The 25,611-nt window shown below is 42.2% G+C and overlaps 1 protein-coding gene across 9 annotated transcripts in view; it reads right to left on the bottom strand.

Moving 5' to 3' along the window:
- SUSD1 (sushi domain containing 1) overlaps window positions 1-23,535 on the bottom strand; it is a 61,407-nt gene extending 37,872 nt beyond the window's left edge. For 3 of the 9 annotated variants that reach the window (XR_012649016.1, XM_075020758.1, XM_075020763.1), the window contains exons 1-7: window positions 23,127-23,534; window positions 21,148-21,279; window positions 19,749-19,904; window positions 18,938-19,090; window positions 17,438-17,614; window positions 14,761-14,940; window positions 12,559-12,738 (exon numbers count right to left, since the gene is read on the bottom strand). Coding sequence is in view for 7 of the 9 variants with exons in the window: in XM_075020758.1 (XP_074876859.1) it covers window positions 12,559-12,738; window positions 14,761-14,940; window positions 17,438-17,614; window positions 18,938-19,090; window positions 19,749-19,904; window positions 21,148-21,279; window positions 23,127-23,208 (1,060 nt within the window). In the remaining 2 variants the exon portion in view is untranslated. Of the gene's footprint in view, window positions 1-12,558; window positions 12,739-14,760; window positions 14,941-17,437; window positions 17,615-18,937; window positions 19,091-19,748; window positions 19,905-21,147; window positions 21,280-23,126 lie in introns of all 9 variants that reach the window. The other 6 variants (XR_012649015.1, XM_075020756.1, XM_075020757.1 and 3 more) reach the window with 5 other exon arrangements.
- Between the last annotated feature and the right edge of the window lie 2,076 nt (window positions 23,536-25,611).

Consider the following 25,611-nt stretch of genomic DNA (forward strand, 5'->3'; position numbering starts at 1 on the left):
TTATAGGACAGCTTTGGTAGATATTTCAGATATATTCACACAATAGTTGGTGTAATGCCCTGCTGTAAAAGCAAGCATAGCTCAGAGCACTCCTCGTCCGTATGTAAACTTCATTACCATTTCACAGGGGCCCCCTTGTAGCACACTGACATGAAGCTGTTGCTGAAATAAATGAATACATCGATAGTCTCTAAAATTCCTATATATAGGCAATTATTTAGAACTAAAGTGTAACTGTTTATGTATTTTGCAGCACTTTATTTTTCCTTTTCTTTTTTTGATTATTAAAACAGTCATAGAACTGTTTTCTAATGGCATCTCCCTCTCCACATATTAAACATAGATGCCTCTCACTAGACCAGTTTATCTCCCAAATAATCTTAATTCTCCCATTCCAAACTGTCGTTAAACATGAAAATGCTATTGAAAGCTTCTTCTACACAACAGAACGAGATTAATCTGCATGTCCTCTAAAACAAATTTCCTTACAATTGGCTGTGTGATTAATTGTATTTAAGTGCTGCTTATTATTATGTTTCACAGTAATGCCTAGAAACTCCTCAGTATTTAGACTTCGGTACCAACACAGAGCAAAAGAGTATGTTCAGCTGTTGTATTCTTTAAATCAGGTACATTTTTATTAAAAGACCAGACGGCAAATATGACTCATTAGAGCACAGCCAAAGGGAAGATGTTTGCATATCCATGAGATCTGAATTAAAATGCGTTAACAAGAAAAAAAAAAGAAAAAACAAGTAATGGCTGAGATTGCTCAGCAAGAAAATCAGGCACTTGATTCCTAAGTTTATAAATCCACAGTAAAAAAATATAGCAAAATAAAGCAGCAAACAACAAAAAAGTGATTATGCCACGTATTCAGTCAAGGAAAGAAATCTTACACAGTGGCCTCCTTGGAAGGAAGAAGGCAGAACTACTAGCAATTTTTTCTGTAACTAGATCAATTTTTCTGTCATGCTTTCCGAACTTTCAGAAGGACAAGGCCACCATGCAATTACCATACATCCACAGAATACTTGGCGGACTTTTTCTCAAAAGTTTCCATGCTAAATGGGTAGGAGTGAAAGAAGATGAAAAGCTGTAACATGCACGGAGTGAACACCACAACAAAGTCCTGGGCTTTCTGAGGAGACTGCTTTTCCTCCCTTACTTACTGATCACATGATCTTTGTTTGGATAACCAAATGTACAGTAAGTGCTTGGTTTAACCCTAATCCCAGTAGCCTAAACACAGTATCCAGTATCAGCACAAAGGTATCTCTGAAAAAACTATTCTCACACCTAGAGAGAAACAGGATCCCTGACAGATTAGTTCTCCTGTAAAATCTAACAGTGCCAGTGACTTCCAGACCTTGGGAACTCCCAACATGAAACACACTATATGTGCCTCAGTGTGATGTCTTAGCAGACAGTGACATCGAGGTCGCCAACATCTGATTTTGATCAACAGCTTTCACTCAGACTCACAAATGAGATGGGAGAAGTGAAGACCCTCAACCTCCACATCCTTAAGCACTAGAAATTTCAACTTGTGATTAACCAAGAAGGCCACTGGACGCCACTGCTGCTCCACTGACCTCCAGGTTACCCTTCCCATCTCCTTCCCATCCCAAGGTAAAGGGTCCTACAAATGACATGCATATGCCTGGAGACCCAAACAGAAGGGTGGAAAAAGATCCTGGAGGAGTCAAATACTGAAAGGTAATTCTGGGAAAGGGTAGAGATATGCAAATAGCACCTGGCTATTAGCAGCCAGGAAAGACAGGTGCTGGTAAACAGAACACAAATGGGAGAATGCAAAAAGTGAGCAACAAAGTGATTCAACAGTGCCAGTGAGCAATGGACGGGGAGAAATCATGCAAAGAAAGCCAAAGAAACTAATTCTAAGAAGGAAAACAAGGAGTGAGGGTCACAGTCGCCTTTACTCCACTTTTAAAAACTCTGCTAGGAAAGAGGGCCTCTCTCTGTGCTTGAGTGTCTGGGAAAATCTTCACAGTAATTACAGCCAGTGCACAGCAGTGTGCCCAGGTGGCCAAGAAGGCCAACAGCATCCTGGCCTGTATCAGAAATAGTGTGGCCAGCAGGAACAGGGAGGTGGTTGTTCCCCTGTACTGGGCACTGGTGAGGCCGCACCTCGAGTGCTGTGTTCAGTTTTGGGCCCCTCACTACAGGAAAGACATTGAGGTGCTGGAGCGTGTCCAGAGAAGGGCAACTGAGATGGTGAGGGGCCTGGAGCACAAGTCTTATGGGGAGCGGCTGAGGGAACTGGGGTTGTTCAGTCTGGAGAGAAGGAGGCTGAGGGGAGACCTTATCGCTCTCTACAGCAACCTGAAAGGGGGTTGTAGTGAGGTGGGTGCTGGTCTCTTCTGTCAGGTGGCTGGAGATAGGACGAGATTTAGGTTAGATATTAGGAAAAATTTCTTTACTGAGAGGGTTGTCAGACATTGGAATGGGCTGCCCAGGGAAGTGGTTGAGTCACCATCCCTGGAAGTATTCAAAAAGCGAGTGGACAGGGTACTTCAGGACATGGTTTAGTGGGCATGGTTGATGGTTGGACTCGATGATCTTGAAGGTCTTTTCCAACCTAAATGATTCTATGATTCTATAAGTGCTTGTATTGTCATGCTCTTCTGCCTTAACCATGTGCTGGGAAGAGCAACCTTAATCCTTCACTTATCAGCCTCTGCAAGTTCAGGTCCCAGTACTCAGTGTTATTATTTGCTGATCTGAAAAAAAAACAAACACACAGACAACTTGTATGTCTAAACAGTCACTAAAACCACGTGACTTCTACACACACAATTGACTAGTTCTCCGTTGAAAGAGCACTTGACTACCACTGACCTCAGCTCGAGATACATCTTATCAGTGAAGTATTTTTGAACTTCCATGAAAACAGTTTTTACCAGAAAGCAGATAGAACCGGCTCCAATCTAACATGTCATCTTCTGCAAGTAGCTACAGGAGCATCCACATGTGCAAATTCACTTAGAGTTCTTCCCACCAATCCCCACACATACATGCAATTTAGGGGAAAGAAAAAAATCCAAACATTAGCTTTTTTTGTATGTTTCGCCTGTTCACTTCTGTGAAAAGTGTGAATGATGCTGCAAATGCCATCTGCTGCTAACATGCACCACACATATGTTCAGACACAGAAATTAAACAGCAAACAACATTTCAAAGAGAACTTCTGCTCAACCTGTTTCAAGGCACCTGTTCCATAGTGTACAGGCAAACTCCTCTTGCACAGTAGCTTTCACAAGTATATATGGAATTTATTTTACAAAGATGTATTATAACTTTTAGGGTAGCATGGTAAGTTTTTATGAGTTTTTCACATTTTGAGTAACATACTTGCTTCCAGTTTAACTAGAATTGCAAAATTTCAGCAGGTTTTCACCTTCAGCCCCAAACTTTCCACAGAGGGAATTCACAAAGAAACAGCAAAGCTGTAGGCACGGTCATGCAGGAAGGAGCAGGCAGATAGCTAATGATTTACTACTTCCTTTGGTCTAAAAATGTTACCGGGAGACAATCAGGAGCAGAGTAATTCATGTATTGAACCAGACTGACAAGAACACAAGAGACCCAATAGTGAGCATACTTACAAAACAAAAATGTATCAATCAAGGGTGTCAGACTAGACAGGATTGGATGGGCTGGGATTAGAAATGCACATGATCTACTCCCCAGCTGAAAGAGGTTCCTGAGACTGGAGCCTGGTATTTGCCATCATGCACTGGGTGATTACTAATTCAGTTTCAAACAAAGAAAGAAAAGCCTAAACAACCCTCCAAAAAGTGACACTTTTAATTGTCACTGGGTTGCATCGCTTCGATCTAAGAAGTAGCACCTCCCATAACACAGACTCCACCTGTGTTTCTCCAGATAATTAAAGAAATTACCAGATTACCAGATGTCTGAATTTAACATATCAAATTAGGCCTTTAGAAGAACTCAGGCCAATCAGATCCTTTTCATTGATGACTGTAATTATCCTATTTGTTTGATGGGGTTCTTATTCCTACAGAACCATGGGTTTTAAATCAATGCCCACAGATGTGAGTGACACCTTTTCTATCAAGCTCATAACTGTTGACATGAATTATTTACACATGGCTGGGAATACCAATTAGGAGAGTGACAGTTAACGCATTCATTGTTGTGTGGAAATCGCTCATGCTGCCACGACAGAAACATTCCATCTGCCTTTCTGTATCATCTCTTACTGTACAGGTGGAGATGTAAAAACTGAGGTCGCAGAGAATTCTAGCTAGAGGGGAAATCAGTCATTGGTAGCAGGGATAAAGCATAGGAGAAGAAGGGAAAGTGAAAGCAAAGGGATTAAAAAGAGTATAACCAGAGCCTCTCAGTTGCATGGAAATTATCTTTGCTATAGTTCTACAGTTAAATGATGCCTGCAGGATGATCCTGCTCTCTTTATTCCAGATTGGATTCAGATTTTGCTTTTGATTTGTTTCAGGTTTTTTCTGCGTTATTGAAGTATTCTTTTCCTCTTCTGCAGCGTTTTAAAGTGCAGTGCAGACAGTCTGCTATGCCTTCTTTGGACTGATTCACCAAACTGCTCTTCCCTGTAAACCTTCAAATCTCTGAAGCATATATTTAGCAAGTATCCTCCATCCTCTTCAGCGGTTAGGATTTTCAGTGTTGGCGTACAACACCCATTTTCTGGGAAATGACTCAAAACCAACTAACACATTACTGTCTTGATGCTTTGAAAGTACTCCTCACTACCATAATACCCAAGTTCCATATGATTATCTCAAAATCTCCAGAGGTCAAGACGTGCAGCTAAACTCCATTTGTGGATGGGAACTCACAACACAGAAAAAATGAAGCATTCTTAAACAGAAAATTAACCTTTAGTGAAAGATGGATGGTCCACATTGCATTTAGTAAGAGGTAACGTGAAAAAGAGCATGCACACAAAAGGTTATGACACAGAAGCTCCAAGCTCAGGATCAGATGGAATGTACACTGGTGTAAAGGCTGATTCTTTCCCTATTTGAGTTCCAGGTTCACAACACATTTGGACTGGATCATCTTTTCCTCTATACACCATACATGCAAAGCCTACAATCCGCTGACAGCCATTACTGCCTAACACTACTTTGGAAGGCTCTCACAACTGACCAGTAAGGCTGTCAGACTCAGCATTAAAGGGAAACAGAGGCCAATTTTCCCTTTTGGCTACAACAGCTATTTCCCACTGCCTGGGTTTTGGAATGCTTTACCAATAATGCACATTACCTTTCCATGCAGGTCAGATTCACTCCCTCCTCCAGCCTTTTTACATATCAACGGACTTTTTCCACCCATGTGCAGCAGCTGCTTCTTTTGCAAGGACAGTATTTCACTTAATACATCAAAAAACACTTTAATAAATGCATTTCTGATAATGTAGCGAACAGTGGTACTGGAGACTTATTTAAATACTGAGGAGTTAGTCTTTAATGCAGACTTGTATTTTCTTTTCCTTGGATAAAAAATAAGGAAATTGGACAAACTGTTTGTCTGTCTTAAGACACCATATTGTTGCTACCCACACCAACAGATGCTAAACACACTGAATGCTAACAATCTCCAAAGAAAGCAGACATGGAGAAGTTTTCTAGAGAAGGAATTTTCCAGGATTGGAATAACGAGCAGCAGCCAACCCAGCCTACATGCTTATAGCTGGGGCTAGAGACAATTGTTACAGAAAGGATAGATCAGATACTGTGAAAAAGCTCTCTGTGACAAGGATACGTCTAGGACTCAGGACTGAGAAATTGGAAAAAGCTTGATGAATGGTACAAGGCAGGACTCTGCAAACAGGATGAAGAGAACTGCAGTAAGTAAAGGGACTATCTCCCTCCAAAATATCCCTAACAATTGTCCAATCAACATAGAAAACTGCATCACACACTGCCCCTTTCATGCATGAACTGACCCCTTCATAACTGTGAACATCTGAAAAAGTACCAAAAAAATTCTTAGAGATGCACATGGTATTAAGAGCAAGGCAACCCCATAAGCACTCTATTCACCGTAACTTATCTTAACTTTCCCTGAATGCCCAAGAAACAAGTACTCAAAAGTTAACCGCTGTGTGTGTGTATGTGTGTACATGCATGCACATACACAATCTACACATATTGTACGGGGAAAAGATTTTAATTCAGCGTATATGTTAGCCCTTCCTGACCTTTTACTATTAAACATTTGTATCCAAGCTCAGCGAAAGATAAAACCAACTCATTTACAGATTTTCATTTCAGATACCCCCCAGTTCCTTTCCCTTCCCTTCATGGACTCATTGAAGGCACATCACACACACTGCATGCTGTGCGATTTGCAAGCGCAGATTTAGGAACAAGCATCTCGGACAGATAGCCAAGGCACAAATCACCTTTTTTCTGGCCTTCTTATGGTCAGAATAAATAAACCGCCTTACTTGTGCGATCCACTCAAAAAGAAAAACATGAGTGGGCAGGCTTCATTTTATAATTTTCACTTTAATAAAAAAATGCAACTATAATTCTTATGAATTCTTAAGATCACATACATCTGAAAGGCATCATTACTGAAACAGAAATTTCATTTCCTTTGAAAGTCATTTGTTACCTCTAATAAGTGTGAAAAATGTAGAAGTTAAGAAGCTGAAAACCTTTATACTAATTTCCTTTTTTTTTTTTCTTTTTTTTTTTTCTCTCTCCAAAGGAGCCTGGACTAGTTAGGCCATTTTTTAAAGGTTTTTTTTCCATTCTACATGACCATAACTCTAACTTTTTTGGCCCTCTGTTCCAACAGCTAGAGATAGCATCTGCATTTCTGCCTCTGGCAAAGCTTTTGCTGAAATCCATGGTAATCCCATGAGTGTAGTCTGCAGGTTCAGGCCCTTCAAAGCTTCAGAGTGCTCAAGACAGAACTCTCAGCATTGCAAAGACTGACACACCTGATCAACTTAGCCACTCTACACAATGCTGGCTTCAAAACCAATTCAGAAAGTACAGCTATACAAATTGCCTAAATGAAATATGAATTATGACTTCAAATAACAGCAGTTCCATTTTTATTAGGGCACTATAAGAAGTGAGAGAACTGCTTTTCTGCATGCTTATTTTATTTGATGTCACGTTTTATATTCACAGTGAATGCTCAAGACATCAAGAGAGGCAAGAGAGGCATCAAGTGGCAACTCTTTGTGTAAAGGCTTGGTCCATGAAGTGGTAGCAGCCAAAGACACACTTCTGATCCTTTGAAAAACATGTGGATGTTACAGAGCTAGAGGAACATTACCATCTGCAAAAGACAGCATTGCAACTTAAGAACAAGAGACAGACAGTCGTAGAGCTATCTTGTGACACCTCTTTCTAAGGACACAGAAGAACACTAAGGAGCACAACAGCCACAGTCCAAAACATCTGCTATGTTTTAGCTATTATTAAAATGTCAGTACATTTGGTCTCCAAGCCCACAGTATGACACCATCTTCGTTACAGATCTCCCTCCTCAGGACTCATCCTTTTATAAGAAAATCCTTCTGGACTGAAATTCAGACAACTAGATTGTAACAGTCTTTCAGGATAGGAGAGATGGTGTGTGGTGTTGGATTGTTGCATGCTGCCTCTGGAGCTTGCGGCTGGTATATTTGGTGTAACCCAGGCCCTTGGTCTGCAGGCTGAAGATGTTGGTCTTGAAGAAATCGCTGGGTGTCAGTTCAAGTTCCATCACTGCTGCACTTGGCTCAGTTTCAAAGTCCATCCTTCAGTCATTTGGGTAATTCTTACTGTAATACCCTTGATATGGCATATAGCCACTACAGAAGTAACGACATACATTGGCAGGTTATTTAGCAGTTAAATATCATACAGCCTCATTCACTGGCTATTCTCTCCCAAAATCAAATCTCCTTGAGGTACACATCGAACTTCCCCATCCTTCTGCATCACCCACCAAGTGCAGCCAGGTCCTCGAGCAAAAGCAATCCCTTGGATGGATTTGTCTCTGCTTGAGGCAGGACTAACCCAGACTGCCTTCCCTAACATACTCTTCATGCGTGCTACAGGGACTTTATCTCCTTCTACAGTATGTGGAAGTCTTGGTTGGGTGGGGCCAGCCCGATTGGCAGATCCTCTAGTATTAACTAACCAGGTGGCTTTTGCTAAATGTGTATCCCAATGTTTGAAAGTTCCACCCCCCATTGCTCTCAGTGTAGTTTTCAGCAATCCATTGTATCATTTGATTTTTCCAGAGGCATGATAGGGGATGTGATATACCCACTCAATGCCATGCTCTTTGGCCCAGGTGTCTATGAGGTTGTTTCAGAAGTGAGTCCTGTTGTCCGACTCGATTCTTTCTGGGGTGCCATGTCACCATAAAACTTGTTCTTCAAGGCCCAGGATAGTGTTCTGGGCCGTGGCATGGGGCACAGGATGTGTTTCCAGCCAAACAGTGGTTGCTTCCACCATTGTAAGCACATGCTGCTTACCTTGGCGGGTTTGTGGGAGTGCGATACAGTCAATCTGCCAGGCCTCTCCATATTTATATTTCAGCCATCACCCTCCATACGACAGGGGTTTTAGCCACTTGGCTTGCTTAATTGCAGCACGTTTCACATTCATGGATAACCTGTGTGACAATGTCCATGGTCAAGTCCACCCCTTGATCACGAGCCCATGTATATGTTGCATCTCTTCCCTGATGACCTGAGGTATCATGGGCTCACAGAGACATAAATAGCCCACTTATGTTGCCAGTCCAGATCCACCTGAGACACTTGAATCCTGGTGGCCTGATCCACCTGTTGATTATTTTGATGCTCTTCAGCGGCCCGACTCGGGTACATGAGCATCTACGTGACGTACTTTTACCACTAGCTTCTCTAGCTGAACAGCGATATCTTGCCACAGTGTGGCAGCCCAGATGGGTTTACCTCTGCACTGCCAGTTGCTCTTCTTCCATTGCTGTAGCCACCCCCACAGGGCATTTACCATCATTCATGAGTCAGTATAGAGATAGAGCACTGGCCACTTCTCTCATTCAGGAATGTCTAACGCTAGCTGGATGGCTTTCACTTCTGCACTTCACTTCTGACTTGATTCACCTTCTCCTTCAGCAGTTTCTGCGACTTGTCGTATAGGACTCCATAGGTTGGTGCGATATTGCCGCCGGTGCACCGTTGTGGTAGCAACTGGCACCTGTTGTTCTTCAACCCTCAGCAACCCCACAACTGAAGGGTTCTCACAGACGCTGGGTGAGGTGGACAGCTGTTCAATTTCCTCTATCTCCAGTGCAGCTATACCAAAGGCCCAACAGTACCTCTTTGGCTCCTTGAAATACCCTCTCCTGAGGCAGTCTATGCCAAGGATGCACGGGGCCTCTGGGCCAGTGACGATGGGGTGTTCATGCCACTCATTCCCAGTTAGACTCACTTCAGCTTCCAATACAGTTAGCTCTTGGGATCCCCCTGTCACACCAGAGATACAGATGGGTTCTACCCCTTTATAACTTGATGGCATTAGGGTGCATTGTGCACCAGTGTCCACTAAAGCCTTATATTCCTGTGGGTCTGATGTGCCAGGCCATCGAATCCACACCGTCCAGTAGACCCGGTTGCCCCTTTCCTCCACCTGGCTGGAGGCAGGGCCCCTCTAATCCTGCTCAGAGTATCTGTTACTCACTTTTTGCAAACGTGAATCAGAAGTCCCTTCAAGAGGATCAAAAATGAGATCAGCCCTTCTACTCTTTCTGGGGGACTGCTCGTGGGAAACTGGAGTGGCATTTTTCCAAGAAGAATCCTCTTTTGATTGCTTTTCCTCACAACTCACATACCCATGCATCTAGGATTGAGGTAGGTTCTCCATCCCACTTCCTCATGTCCTCTCCATGGTCACGCAGGTAAAACCACAGGTTAGCCCATAATGTGTACTTTCTATCTCCTCTCTCTTGGGCAGAGGAATGCTTACTCCTAATAGCTGCGATGCGGGCCTGTACAGGTGGGGAGGAGGACATATCCACTTTGAATTGCTGGAACTCCCAGGACAATTCCTCTACAGCCGAGACACAAGCCGATAGGGAGGAAGAGAGATTTCCTTCGTATTGCCGGAGTTGGACACCCAGTTCGTCCACAGCCTTCTTTCCAGGACATTACTGCCAATGAGTTGGCATAGGCTGGTGGTGCACTTCATAGAAACTTCTGCCACATGGGTTGTGTGCATTGGACTTCATCTGGATCTGTAGGTGACTGCCCATTTTCTGGATCATTATAAATCACCTCCAGCATGGCTAATTCCCTCAGGTACTGGATACCTCTCTCCATGGTGGTCCACTTGCCTTGGTGACATGTAACATCATCCTTGAAGGGGTATCTTTCCTTCACAACTGACAGAAATTGCCTCCAGAGGCTGAGGACTTGTGTTTTTCTCCAATCGCCTTGTCAATGCCTCCTTCCCTAGATAGGGATCCCAGTTGATTGGCTTCCCTACCCTCTAATTCCAAACTACTGGCCCCATTATCCCAGCATCGGAGCAGTCAGGTAAAAATGTGCTCACCTGGGTGCCAGCCAAAATCTTCTTGCAAGTCGTGCAACTCACTCAGGGATAGAGATTGGGTGATTATTTCAGGTTCTGCCTCTTCCTCCTGCTCTTGTGATGACCCTGGCTCACTTTCATCCCTCACTAAGTGAACTGATTTCTTTGGGTGTTTCTTCTTCTGTATAGGGGCGACTGACACTGGCACAGTTTGGTTCTCTGGTTCAGCTGCAGTACCTGTCGCCAGGGTTGGGGTAGCCGCAGTGCCTGTTGCTCTGTTTTCCCTCTGTTCCCCCTGAGGGTGCTGCCTAATATCAAGCAGTGTTTGGTAGATACTGGCCAGGGCCCAGCACAGGGCGGTAAGTTGTGCGTCTCTGGAATAGCCACAGCATTTTCCTTTCAAATATCCTACCACTTCATGAGGGTTCTGTGGTTGTTCAGGAGTGAACTTGCAAGCCACTGGAGATGAGAAGTTCTCTAGATACCTGCCCATATCCTCCCACATGCCATGCCACCCATGAATATCCAGCCTGGGGGCAGATCTCTGGGTGGTATTCTTAAAGAACTTTTTTGTAGCCCTAAACAAGACTTGAAACATATTCAGGAGACATAGCACCAACACCACGCTGGCTTGCACATCCCAAGAATATTCAAAATTCTCAAAAGCTGTTGTAATTAGCCGGAAGGAGAAAAGGGAGGTGAACGAATGGGGGGAAGTATCCCCCCCGACTTCCCCATAGTTGGGAGTGATTATCAATAAATTCTGATAGAAGGCACCCAAAGTATGGAAATGATATCACTGCTGCATACAGATACCAGCTTAACCTCATGACCAGTGATGTAATCATTTCATAAGTTGACATTACCCAGTATAGCAAAATGATAATCCTGATCCCTTTCCCAGAGGTGATATTGCAGGGAATACACAGAGCATATAAGAACTTACACAAGGCCACCATGTAAACAAATGAACCAACATTGTGACTAGTGACTATTTAACTAACATAAGAAATGAATATAACAAATTTGTTTTAACACGCTCTGGCCAGATCTGTCGTTATCTCAACCCTTCGTGCCCCACGTTGGGTGCCAAAAAGGACTGTCGTGGTTTCAGCCCAGCCGGTAACAAAGCACCACACAGCCGCTCGCTCACTCTTCCCCAGGAGAATCAGAGAGGACAAAAGAAAAAAAAAAAAAAACACAACAAAAAACCAGAACCTCGTGGGTTGAGATAAGGACAATTTACAGGGACAACACAAAAAGAAAAGTTACAACAACAGTCCTAATAAAAGAATATACAAAACAAGTGATGCACAGTGCAACTTCTTACCACCCAGAACCTGACTCCGCCACTTCCCCCACCGAAAGCCAAGAGCTCCTCTCAAGCCCGCTCCCCAGTTATATACTGAGCATGATGTCACATGGTATGGAATAGCTCCTTGGCTAGTTCAGGTCAGCTGTCCTGGCTGTCCCCCTCCCAGGTCCTGTCAAAATTAACTCTATCCCAGCTGAACCCAGGACATGGATCTAGGCTGGAAAGTCAACCATGAACAAATTTTACTTTGGGCATTATGAGAGAACAAAAAAAAAAAGGAAAAGGAGTTTTGAATTCCATTGCCCCTACTTTCAACGCAGTGCACTTTACAGTATTAGGCCCACAATGAAGTGTCATTAAATGCCTTCTTATCTGGTGATGTCCTCCTGGCTTTTAAAGCTGAAGGTTCTCAGTGTAGTAATGAAACTTCAGTTGCATTAGTCCCTCTCTGTCTGAAATAAAATGCAAGACAGCTATAGAAAGATCTGTAACATCCACTAGAAATTCTTGCATGGTTAATATTCTCTTCCATGACTTTTCAATCCAAAAATACCACCATGTTCCCTACACTGTAAATTAGAAAGGGATTTCTTGCCTTCATCCTTCCTCCTGTTCCTACCTTCAGAACAGGAATGAGAAACTATTTAAATAACACGCTCCACAGCAACTGCCTACAGTAATATTTACCTTTGCATATGTATGTAATATTCTCCCACGACTGATCCATTGTGCATTCTGAAAAATTCCTGTCTCCATTAAAATAATATCCTTCTTTACACTGATAGTACACTCTGCTCCATAGAGTGGTAGAGTTGTCCCAGATCATTTCTGTGTGTGGAATCAGCAAAGGTTTGCCACAGTCTATTTCTGGAACAACAAAAATGAGTAACAAAACCTGAAAACAAAAATAGGCAAGGCATATCAAAGTGTTTAAGTAAGAGAGATGAATTGTCCCAGTAAGTAACTCTTCACTTTTTTTTCATTTCCTAGTGGTTTCTAGAAGTCAGGCCAGCCCTTTAGAACCCAGAATTTTGTGACTGGAGACTTTCTAGCAGGGTGGGGCATTTGTCCTTCAAGATGAACCATAAAATAAAACAGTGTCCTGTTTAGATATGGAGAACAAGGATCTCTAAGCAATTTTTTTACAAATGGATCTATCTTCCCACAACACTCTTATCCCCCACATGCTATTCATTCCTTTATTTTACCTATCATTAGCAACAATAGATCTGAAAAATGACACATGGTCCAAGGAGTGACATGGAAAAACAGCATCAAGAAGGTTATGTTCCTTTGCCAGTGGATTTAATTCAAGCTTTGAAAAAAAAAAAAAGGAGAAGCTGCTACAGACAAGCAGAAAGAGCACTTCTGTGGGAAAATGTGATGGATTATTCAGACCACTTCAGAGATAATTAGAAATTAATTCATTTGCTCAGTTGTTTTCAGGGGCTTCATAATAAAATTAGGGAACAAAAAAGAATAAAGAGCGAAGGTCAAATCAATGGAAGAATATTATTTAGGGTTAAAATGTCCTTTCAAATCCACAACAACATTCCACCTCAATAAAAGATTCTGCATCACTTCACTTATAAAAAGTAAGCAATGTAAGAATTAAAATCTTACCTTCACTAAAGCTTATATGCAGAAAACAAGTGCTTTTAAAACTCTTTAATAAATAACCTTAAGCGATTCTGAAATTCTACTAAAAAAAATGAAAACTAAGTAAAAAACCCAAAGTTTATAGAATCATGATCTGTACAACCTTTAAAGGAAAAGTTAAACATATGTATTGCAATGGGCAATACCTTCACCACCATGACTACATTCCTTTTCATATCCCAATGTGTACGAATGTATTTATCTATTATAAATCATCAGAACAAGCTTTAGAATAACTAATGCACATGCAAAGAATATGCTTAACTTATAGAAGGACAGTATGTGATGAGATACAAAAATTACTGCTACTTAACTCCAGCTATCTGCCCACAGCCATCCTGTAATCAGACTGAAAAGCAGAAATGCAAAATTATGTTTCTGTGTAACACTGCAAACCTTCTATTTAGCCTGGTGACCCAGAATAAGAATATGAAAGAAGATTCTAAAAGTAGAAAGTGGTTGTAACATACACATTGCACATTCAAAAAAATTACTATGTTTGATGGCAATGAACAGAAGAATCAACCCTCCTGGATCAAGCTGAAAAGATACTAATCATTCAGTGAATGGAAAACTGAAGTTGTGCTAATGTAAAAACCAACTGAAACTGTAATTATCCTGAGGTCACATTAATTAATAATATGTGCTCAGAGTAAAAATACACTAGAAATTTTGTTGGGCAAAATACTTTTTTTTTTTTTTTAAACATACCTTTGTGTTTCTTCTTATCAAGAAACTTGTTAGGCTACATTCTTCCAAATCATAGTAACATAGGGGATTTACAACTCATGTCAAACAACAATAGCATGCTTGAGCAATCATAGTTTGCAACTGGAAACTGTCTGAATATGGGAATTTTAAGGGGATGCTACTGGCTAATAGCGGTTCAATTCCTGAGCAGTGGCTTTAACCACAGAGTAGATACTGAGCTAGAAAAATGGCAGCAATTTAGGCTGCGTTTTCATCTCATGGTAATCCCAATGCCTGACATGCACTGGGATTTTGTCCTTAGGATGTTAAACTTTCAGCAATTTACTGCAACTTCATTAGCAACACAGATTAAAAAAACCTGTTTAATATATGGCTTTTGTTTTGTGACTGAACTTCATAAGCCAGAAGCCTGTATAAACTGAACGCCCAAAGAGGTTGTCCCTAACTGATGACTGCTATTTATTATGGTTGCTGAAATAGTATCTACGCTAAATAAATCTGAAGGCAGATTACATTTACCTTTGCACACCAAGTCAGTACCCTCCCACTGTCCTCTGGCATTGCAGACTGCAGTCGGATTGCCGCTTGCAATAAAGTAACCATGGACACAATTGTAAGTAACTTCACTTCCATATGTGGTCCCACTTACAGATGCTGGATGTGCATTTAAAACAGAAGGTGGAACCCCACAATCCACACCTAGGGAGAAGAATAAAGAGGAAGATAAACTTGTTAGTCAAGCAGCAGAAGTAATGATGGTTGCACTCCTGTGAGTATTTCTTTCATTGTTACCAACGAACCCTCTTCTCTTGTGGTAATCCAACATTCCCTCATGTCCTCGGCAACATCCCCACCACAACTGAGAGTGCTGTAACTACTTCAGAGCTGCTTCCAATTAAAATTACTTCTCTCAACCTTTCTCTCAGAATGGCATGCTAAATCTGTGACTCCTTTCTCAGCCTAGCTGCTAGTATACAGAAAATGTCCTGGGGGTTTTTTTTAAACCTTTAAGACTCTCCTGCTTTTACAAACGTGATTATAGGTGGCAAGCTGGTTCTGTACCATTTGCAGTGAGCAACAGCCAGAGGGAGGCAGATGAGCAGAAACTGCCTTTAGGAAGCTAAATTTTAAAAGTGCACAAGGACCAAAGTAATGCAAAACCACAGAAAAGGTTATGACATACAATACAAAAGTTTGCTGTTAAAGCAAGAGTCTACATGGCTTACAAAATGCATGGTAGTAGTTGCTCTATTCACAAACATGCCAAGCTGTCATTTACAAATGCATAAAACAAAGAAGTCCAGTAGCACAAAAAAGCAATTTGTTTGATATCATGTCCACTTTCGAAGGTAAGCAACCATCTAAAAGGTTTTCATGTTAGCATGACACCACACTCACATTCAACAATTTAACTACACCCCTTCATATACATCACATCTTCCCATTAAACTAGCCGACTTTTTATCTCAACACAATTATTTTATTAATATTCAAGGGAAGCTACAATCTTCAAAGACACATTACATCCATATACATACATTTAAATAAAAAAGGGGGATCTGCTCCACTTACAGTACCCTGATGTTAGGTCACCCATCTTACCAAGTTTGATCTACCTTCAATGGCCAGTTTCATCATGACTATATAAAATAAACTCCTAAATTACCATAGAAGGAAGACAAAAGACAACCTTACCTGATTCTTCTGAAAAAGACGACACTACACCTGGCCAGGAGAAATTCTTAAACTAGCAATAAAGACTTACCAGGGAAACTCTCAAGAGTTTAAAGAATTATTTAAAGGTGCCTTTACTATTATTTAAAAAAAAAAAAAAAAAATCAGACTTGTTGGTTTTACAAAAAAGAGAAGTCCTAACTGAAATCTAGGAAAAGAGCTTGCAATACAAAGCGGAAATAAGTTTGTCATTTCAGACTCATGGGCTGTTTCTTGGTGTTTGACATATTTTATTTCAATTAAACATGAGAGATGTGCTCAGAAACTCTGACCTGACCTACTGTTTTGACTGTAGAAATTAAAAAGAAATCACATGAAAAAACAATCACTGAAAAATATTAATAAAAACCAAATGTACCAACAACTCACAAGGATTGCATTCTACGAGCTTTCTGTAGGGACCTCTTGAGAATTTGGGCACGTCCTTTTTGTTTTCAAGTTCACTGTCCTTTATTTATTTTAGGGGGAAGATGTTATTTCAATAATTTTATTTTTTTTATGGCAGTAATTTAGTATCAAATTGTTTTATCTTTCCTTTCTTATGAATTTTCTAGTGATACTTAATATTTCACTTTTCCCAGACACACTGATTTAGCTTCCTTATTCTAATTTTTTCACTTCCCATAGACACACATACAAACATTACATTTCTATCCACTCTCAAAGAAAAAAATAGAGAAAAAAAGAAACCAGGAAAGAATTAGTAACTGAGAGGGCTTTTCTATTTTCAGAGAAAGAACTCTCCTCACTAAGTGGTAATTCTCAGGATGACAATTCTCCCCTGTAGAACTGTTATACACAGCGTAGTTTCTGTTAGATAGTACTTCAAGTGTCATTAAACTAATACATAGACTTTCTAACTACTCACAGGAACACAAAATCCTGCACCTGTAAGCAGTAATATTTCAATACAATGGGCGATAAGAACACCCAAGCAAGTGGGAGTTTTAAAGATGCTCACAGGAAACTTAACATTTCAGAGACGTGAAAGTGTTTGCTCATGCATAAATGCTCTTAAAATCACAAAGGTTATCCAGAGATGAGGGGTGGTATGCCTCTCTTTGGCATCTACAGTCAACCCTTGGAAAAAACTCCAGAAGCTGTCAGAAGAATGGTTCTTTTCATGAGACATCACTGATGCCTTCCAACTGCCGAGTTGGAAGTTCCCATGAAATGCTACAGAAGTCTAGGTGTTTTCTAGGCCTTGGTTCACAGGCAGAAGGACACATTGCAGTGTCTGTAAAAACGCAAGGACCAGCATCAAAAATGTCACTACACGAACAAGAAGAGGTGGCACAGTTTTATAACCTGTCCTTTTCTTTTCTTGTTTTTTGCAAACAGCCAGATCTTGAAAAATTATCCTTCGGATTGAGAAAACAGTCTACAGTCTTTCACAAACACACTTCCCCATGCATAAACTCCCTTAATGAAGAATTTAAGAAAGATTTAAGACTCTCTTCACCTTTGCAGCTTAAAGTGGCAGGTTCCCAAGTTTCATTTGCAGTGCAATATGAGAACTTTCCCTCGTTGCTGTAAAACCCTTCTTCACACTCATAATGAACCGCACTTCCTGCTAGCAAGCTGTAGTTCCCCACAATGTAGCCATGCTTCACTTCAGGAGGGGAACCACATCCAATTTCTGCAAAAAGACTGGGTTAAAAGATCACAGAGTACAAAAATCACAACACGCGATCACTTTAAAATGAGCTGAACTGGATGGTCACATCACAAAATACACCCAATCTGATAAATCTGGGGGCTCGCCAAAGGTGTAGAAGATTAGAGTTGAAGAGTTATACTGGCCACAATCAGAGGAAAACAGTGACCCAAGTATTGAGCTACATCTTTACTCACATACAGCTGGAGCCATTCATAACACCAAAGAGGAGACACTGCAATGTGATGGTGCTTTGCATGTGCCAGTCTTGTTACATGAATGGCTGAATGATCCTTTAACACCAGAATAAAATTTCAGGCCCCAATGTACAGCTTTATTTCCCTGCACATGGGAAAGGTGAAGCACAGCAGACAGGCTGAGATTAAATGGTCTGCCCCTCAATTCCTCCATCTCACTGAACGAGCCTGCATACAAAAGCTACATTGCTTCAGCACAGCTGCTCGACTGGGCTCTCTTGTCTGACTCCACAGGTGACACAGACACACTACTTTACCACAGCACGGGGAGGGGGAAGTCAGTGAGATAAGCAGGGTTATCAGTAATTCTGGCAAAAGGAAGCAGAACACTCCAGTTGGAAAAACTGGACAAACTACAGGTAGTGACCTTTACTGACAGCTCTTGCAATAATTCAGAAATGAGAGCTGGATATAATCGACGCAGTACCTTTCACCTGGGATGCCTGGGTTCACTACATACACTGACAGCTACAGCTTACACTGCTAGCACTTTGCATCTGTGAAAACCTACACTAGAGAGGAAAGGAGGAACGGTTTCAGATTGAATTTTTTTATCTTGCCATAACAACAACAGAACAGAGCAGTTTTTTATCCAGGTGGCACAATATGTAACGAATAGCTAAACTATTATTTTATTATTCCTCTCCCCTAGGCTCATTTCATTCATCTGACCTCTCTTACCAGCTATTTATCCTCTCTTCTCTTCCCCTTCATGCAGTGTGATTATGTAAGCAAGTGGATTATGCCACACTTCCTTCCTATTCAGAAACTAACTACATCACCTTCATGGCATTATTAAGCTTCTCTGACCCTGCACACCTGAACCACTGCTGAGAGCCTGTAGAAATCATATCTGGCATCAACTCTACCATCCAGACACCACTGGAGCAAACTGAAAGCAAGAAGAAAAAAAATCATACAGCAGGCAAAGTCCACAGAGGGCAGCTTCTGCCCTGCCGACTTAAAAGCACAGGTCAGAGCAGACACTACTATATCATGTAAGATCTGTTTTTATGTGCTAGCAAAAACAGCATCCAAAGACTCTCACCTTTGCATGAAACTATGTTCCCATCTGGATGAAAAGAATGCTCTCCATTTTCTAATTTATAACCATCATTGCAGTAACATTTGTAGCTTCCTTCAGTATTCACGCATCTTGCATTTTGACCACACAACCCAGACTCCTCACATTCATCGATATCTAAAAATTCAGAGAAAAATATATGCACTTCGTAACAGGGTTTTTTTAATTAGTTAATGTAGGATCCAAGCTTAAAACAAAGACAGCATTCCGTGAAGGGTTCTATGTAGCTTCTGATGGGTCTTCTGGGAAATAAAGGAGCTTATCATTGCCTGGTGTTCAAGCATCTGGAAGGAGGACACTCAATTTTCTAGATAGCGATCTTCTGAATTGTTTCCATTTTACCTGACAAATAGTCTCCAATGTTATCTCCTGCTACAACAATCCCAGAAAAAGCCCTATCTGCAAATATCTTTATCCGTTACAACTGTTCATTGCTGTAACAAGGAACTGGCTAATATTCTAAACTAAACACAAACATGACATTTTGGGGGAAAGGTAAGTATCACCTTATTTTCTTTAATCTAGCTTCTTCTTCTGGAAAGATTACTGCTTGAATGTGACTGTGAAGCAATGATTTGTAACATAGCAAAGAATGCAAAATGGAACTAATTCGTAGCTGTTAGAACCTAGATGTCAAGTAAATGTTTGCACCCACAGCAGAAAGTGCTCTGATATACTTTTAGAAAGTAAGTTCTAATGTGACAGGAAAAAAGATCTGTGCAGTAGAAAACTAAGTTCTGGATTCCTGCTGCTCAAGATTCTTTGTGATGTCTACCTGTACAGTTTGTGCCATCATTGGGAATAAACGTCTTGTTGTTGTTGGAGGCTCGGTATCCGTCAAGGCAAACACAGTAAAAACTTCCGTGGGTATTATGACACAATGTATGATTTCCACAAATCTTGTTGGCTCCAATCTGACATTCATCTTTATCTGTCAGCACATTTAAAACACATCAGAGAGAGATTAGGAAAAGCAGATTATCCTCCCCTCCTCGCTCATTCTTGCGTAACCAGACTTCCCCTTACTGTTCTTCTTTCTAAGTTATTTGGGATGTAAACGCTGCTAGTAAGATGGAGTATTTAGACCAACAGAGGTTATCGTCCCTGGATGAAACTGTGAATAAAGGTTCATGACATAGCTTGAGCTGATCTAAGAGCTGTTGAAACCAGAGGGCTCTCTCTCCGCTTCTGCTCTTCCTTACAGCATGCATTGGCTGCAGCATTTGATGGAGCTTGTGCTGATCTTATCCAACTCATTCAATTGGCAGAGAATTAACATGGCAAAATAGGCAGCTTGTCTTCTCCCATAATAATAAGATAATTGAACTTTGTGCAGGGCCCAGCGGGTACCAGTGCTCGTGAAGGAAGGGGAAGAGATGGAGTGGAAGAGATCAGAGGTGGAGGACCTTCCCCTTTAAGTGATGGTAAGCTATTACATACACTCAGACACAGCATTTCACATCATCCTTTGATTCACATATTGATTTGTCGTGTATGAGATAGTATTAAAAGGACACTATCAGCTACAGTAACAAAACAATGCTTAACAACACTTTTCATGTAACAGACATCTGCGCTTAAGAAATCTGTATATATGCACACTGTTATTAAGAACAGACCTTCAACTTATGAAATTAGTTTTTAGTTATCCAGTAATCTGAGATAACTGAAAAAATCAGCAAAAATGCACTAATTTTAATTGTTAGTTTTATTGTCTAGTTTTCAGTTCAACGACACATAGGTTGAAAGGAATAATAAAGTAAAGCCCAGCATATTTAATTATTTTTTTTGCTGAGGCTAGGATAAAAAAAAATTAAACGAACAATTCTAATACATTATATTTTAAAAGTAAATGTTTGACAAAACCCTCCATTTTCTAAGACAAAATTAATTTAAATCTGCCACTATATAGCAGAAACTGAATAAAATGGTTAAGTAACTAAGTGCAACACAATATTTAGATCAAGCACAAGTAAAGTACAGCTCATGGCTAGCCCTTAGGACGAAAAAAAAAAAAGAAAGAAAAACTAGCCACACGTATTCTATGTTTTGGAAATTCTGTCAGGAAATGACAAAGCTCCTACTGTATTTTGAAGAATTCAGTAATATTACTCGAGAAAGAACATTTTAGGAATGTACACAGTTTCTTACCATTTTACAAACAAGCAGCCTACCTTGACAATGGGTTCTTCCATTGCCTACAAATCCATAGTTGCAGATGCAGATGCTTTTTCCTTCAATTTGATGACATGTGGCATGAATGTGGCAAGTTGCACAGACATCTGGAACTGATCTGTTCACAATTGCTTGAAGAACAAAAAGACACAATTACTTTTTTTTGGTTCTTTTAAAGGACCATAAAGGTGGTCTGGTATGGGTAACTGGCACAAAATTTAAAGTGGATATAAAATCCAGATTAAAACACATAGAATAAAATCCCATCTCCTCCCACCTCATTTTCAAACTTGCAGGAAAACCACAGCCATAATATTCAGAGACCAAAGATAAAAAAATAAAGAGAAAGGATTAAACAAAATAACTACACTGAACAGTTTTCTCCATCTATCTATTCTTTGACAACAAGCAAAACAGTTTTTCAGCAGTTAGTACGGCTTGCAAGACATATAATAAATAGCTCTATCCAATATTATTAATCTGTCCTCCATATTAATTTTCTTTCCCTTTTGTCTTGATTTCTGTTTCCTCATTTATTCTACTATTTTGTTTCTACTATTTACACATAGACATTTGGGTTATTTATCAATCTGTTTGTACCTTCTATCATCAACATGTATATGGTATAAATGCCATTCATAACAATGATGTTGAGAATGCTGCCAGGAGGAAAATGACTTATGGTAAAGTCATTTTAGAAATTAATTTATATTAGAAGTAGTTTAGCAGCATATGACACATGACCTCATTTACTGTAATTTGATAGGGCTATAAATATACATGAAACTACAATACAATATGAACTTATTTCCTTATCTGTATTCATACTTTTAGTGCATTATGTACATTTCTCTCCATTTTTTGTAAGCTCTTTTTGTTATCTTCACACATGCACTGGCTTTCCAAATGATAAACCTCAGAATGGATGGCTTGAAAGCAGACAAAGCAGGTATACACTTGCACCCCTTTTAAAGGAATAACTAATACTGCACAAGCTGATGTTGTCTCATGATGCTGGACAGAGCAGTATGGAATTTTTTACTTTTCTAAGACAGCTAAGATTGGCCAGGATGGTGTGGTTCTCACAGAACACAAGTCTTACTGCGTGTATCGCAGCTCTGGCAAAATTTTGCCTTCCTTAACACAGTGTCTACATACGTAACCATAACTGGAAGGAGAAGGCAGCTGAACACTCTAGCCAGCTTTTTTTTTTTTTTTTTAACGCACCAAATTTATCAGTGTGATAAAACTGCCCTTCCACATGCACAGTGTTTCAGTTTTACTGACAGTGCATTTCTCAGTGCCTTAGGACTCATGGGAAGCATCACAGATTCCTACTCCTAATTCTCAATGCTTTTACGTACTTTTGTGCGTGCACGTGTTCCTAATAACGACCGAAAACAAAAACTGTCAGCATGCAATGGTAGCCAATGTAGGTCAGAAAATTAAATTTAAAAACAGCCAGGGTAATAACTTTCTCATGATACCTCAATCTTCTGATAAAACATGGGAGTGTCCGCCTCAGATTGCTGCTCCGGCAGATAAAAAACGGTTCCCCACCACCACCACCTACTACGGATGACACTGTACGACTTGTTTCTCCCCGGTGACAGACCGTCTTTCACTCCGACACTGAAGTCCCCTCACGGTTTCAGTCCCACCCAGGCGCTCCCTCAGGCGCGGCTCCCGCCCAGCCCGCTGCGAAACGTGGCTGCCGGTGGGCCGCCTGCCTCCGCCGCCACCGGCCCTTCGACGGCCCGCTGGGGCGGGCGCCCAGCGCCAGAGCCGCAGCCCTGCCGCCGCCGCCGCCGCTCCCGCTCCCCTCGCCCCACGGCCTCCCCCGCCTTCGCGCCTTCCCCGCCTTCGGGCCTTCGCCGCCCTCACGGCCCCGCCGCCCTCACGGCCCCGCCGCCGCCGCCCGGGGCGAGCGGAGCGGAGCGGGGCCGGGCCGAGGGACCCGGGGAGGGACGGCACTTACCCCGCCGCCGCCCCGCGCACTGCAGCAGCGCCGGCAGCAACAGCAGGAGCGGCCCCAGCGCCCGGCCGCCCTCCGGGATCATGTCCCCGCCGCCGCCTCCGCGACCCCGGGTGCTGCGCGGCCCCGCTGCCTCCGCATCCTCCCCGCGGGGTGCAGGGTGGGAGGGGAGGCCGAGGGGAGGGCGAAAGGCCGCGGCCGCCGGGCCGAGGGCGTCGCGCTGCCCCTAGCGCCTGCCTCCCGGCGGGGCGGGGGCACCCGCGGGCGGCCCTTATCGCCGCTGACGCCCTCGCCCCCCCGCGGCTTTCCCCTCAGCGAGGCCCCTTTCCTCCCTCGGCCGAGGAGCCCTTGCCCGCAAAACCCTCTCTCTTTTCTTCCTTTTTTTTTTTTTTCTCCCTTCCCTGGCACAACGCCTTTCCTTCCCCAGGACACCGCCTCGGCCCCGGCCAGGCGGGTGGCAGAGCTGATAAGGGCTGTTGCTGCCGGTAGCGGCCGGCCCTCACCCCGGCGCGGGGGAGGGGCAGGAATGGAGGGAAGGGTTGTTTATGATTCCTGGGAAAGGCGACTGGAGTGTTACACCTAGTTGTACACGGCGGCTGCCCGGCCTCCTGGCCCGGCAGCGGTCGTTGGGTCTGAGGGGCACCTGCTGGTTAATGGCGCTGGGTCTGAGGGGTGCCTGCTGGCTGAGGGCGCTGGGTCTGAGGGGCACCTCCTGGTTAATGGCGCTGGGTCTGAGGGGCACCTGCTGGTTAATGGCGCTGGGTCTGAGGGGCACCTGCTGGTTAATGGCGCTGGGTCTGAGGGGCACCTGCTGGTTAATGGCGCTGGGTCTGAGGGGCACCTCCTGGCCGAGGGCGTTGAGGGAAGGTGGCCACCAGCAGGTCCTCGGGCCCGCTGGGGCAACACCGCAGCCCCGCGCCTGGAAGGGGCCCATGTCCCCTTGCGCACAAGAGGGAGCTGGGCGACGGCTCTGCTGGCCCCGACCAAGCTTACCTGAAGTGGGCACATCAGTTCTACAAGCGTATGAAAATTGTAATGGTATGCCACCAGCCCTTGGTACTTGAAATAAAGCAACGCTTTCTCATTGTAGGCCTTTGCCACAGTACAGGTGAATCCCAAAATTTTGGTTTTAATCGGTACCAGGAGCGCTGTCCGAAGAGTTTTCTGCTGCAGAAGAATGGTAATACTCCTAAAGCTCACGGTCCTCATTCAGGTCTGCGAGTCTGAATTTCAGAAAGCTGCATAAACTTGTATTTATCTAGAAATGCAGTTGCCGCAACTACAGTAGAGGACTGCCAAGGAGATGACTGGGGGAAGCCTAACACAAAGGTGGGTTTGGACATCTTTGATGGGCTCCAATGAACTTCCTGAAGAAGTTTTGCTCTTGTGCTATGTTGGCTTTACATTAATGCCCTTTTCATGCTAACACAGCAAGTCCTCCACCACGACTACATTTAAGTGACATAACCTGATCTTTTTCTGCTGTGCTGTAACAACAAAGACCGAACAACCTGTGTCTGATTTTAATGGAAACAAAACTTGGTTTCATAAGACTATTAGCTTTATTGATTTACTTTTATTTATGTAAGTCGATCTGTTCCAGTGTTTTTTAATTACCGTTCTGCCTACTTAACCATGTATACATTTTTAACTGGCTTCTGCTACCTGCATTCATCTTGACCGGGTCACAAAGCGACCTGGGTCTTCAACAGTGGCCAGTTACATCACGGGTGACCCTGCTTTTGCAATAACACACTGCAGATGTCAGTACTGCATATTTCTATCTTAAATTACTGGAATTGGAAGCATGCATTCTCAATGGTGGTAAGTAGTTTGTCACTATAAGGAATGATTCAGAGAGGAATTGTGCTGCACAACATATTAAAAATTATTCAGAAATCACATCTTTTCTCTCCCTTAGTAGCCCACCAAGTTGCACCACTGCGATTTCTACTGTTCCTTTCATAAAAAGCTGTTTATAAACACCTCACACAGCAAACAGGAAAGTATTTTTGGCAGCAAGCCTGAAGAAATAAATAATTATATTTATAAAGAGAACAAGTTAAAAAAATGTAATATAAACATGCTTTAAAGAAAGTAACAAGGAAGTGTATCAGTTGAAGAAAATACAGGACTTGGACTGGAACAAACCTCCTTGTTTTGTTCCAGACTAGTATGTCTTAAACAGCCGATTAGCTACTGTTTAAGACATACTTCAATACTGAGTAATTAAGCTACACACAAAGGCTACTTCAAACTGCATATGTGTTGTTTGCACATCTAAATTCAAAGCACAGCCATAGGAAAGTGTCAAAATTATGTTGAGAGGTCATCTATTCTGTTTTTCTGCTCTACATCTAGATTGACTACGTAAATGATTCCTGACATACTTGTCTAACCTGCTCTTTATAGTGACAGTGATGTAGAATTCACAGCATTCCCAGGCAGTCTGTTTCAATACTTCACCCTCTTTGTAATCTGAAAATGG

This window comes from Buteo buteo, chromosome Z, assembly GCF_964188355.1.
Source record: "Buteo buteo chromosome Z, bButBut1.hap1.1, whole genome shotgun sequence".
NCBI lineage: Eukaryota > Metazoa > Chordata > Aves > Accipitriformes > Accipitridae > Buteo > Buteo buteo.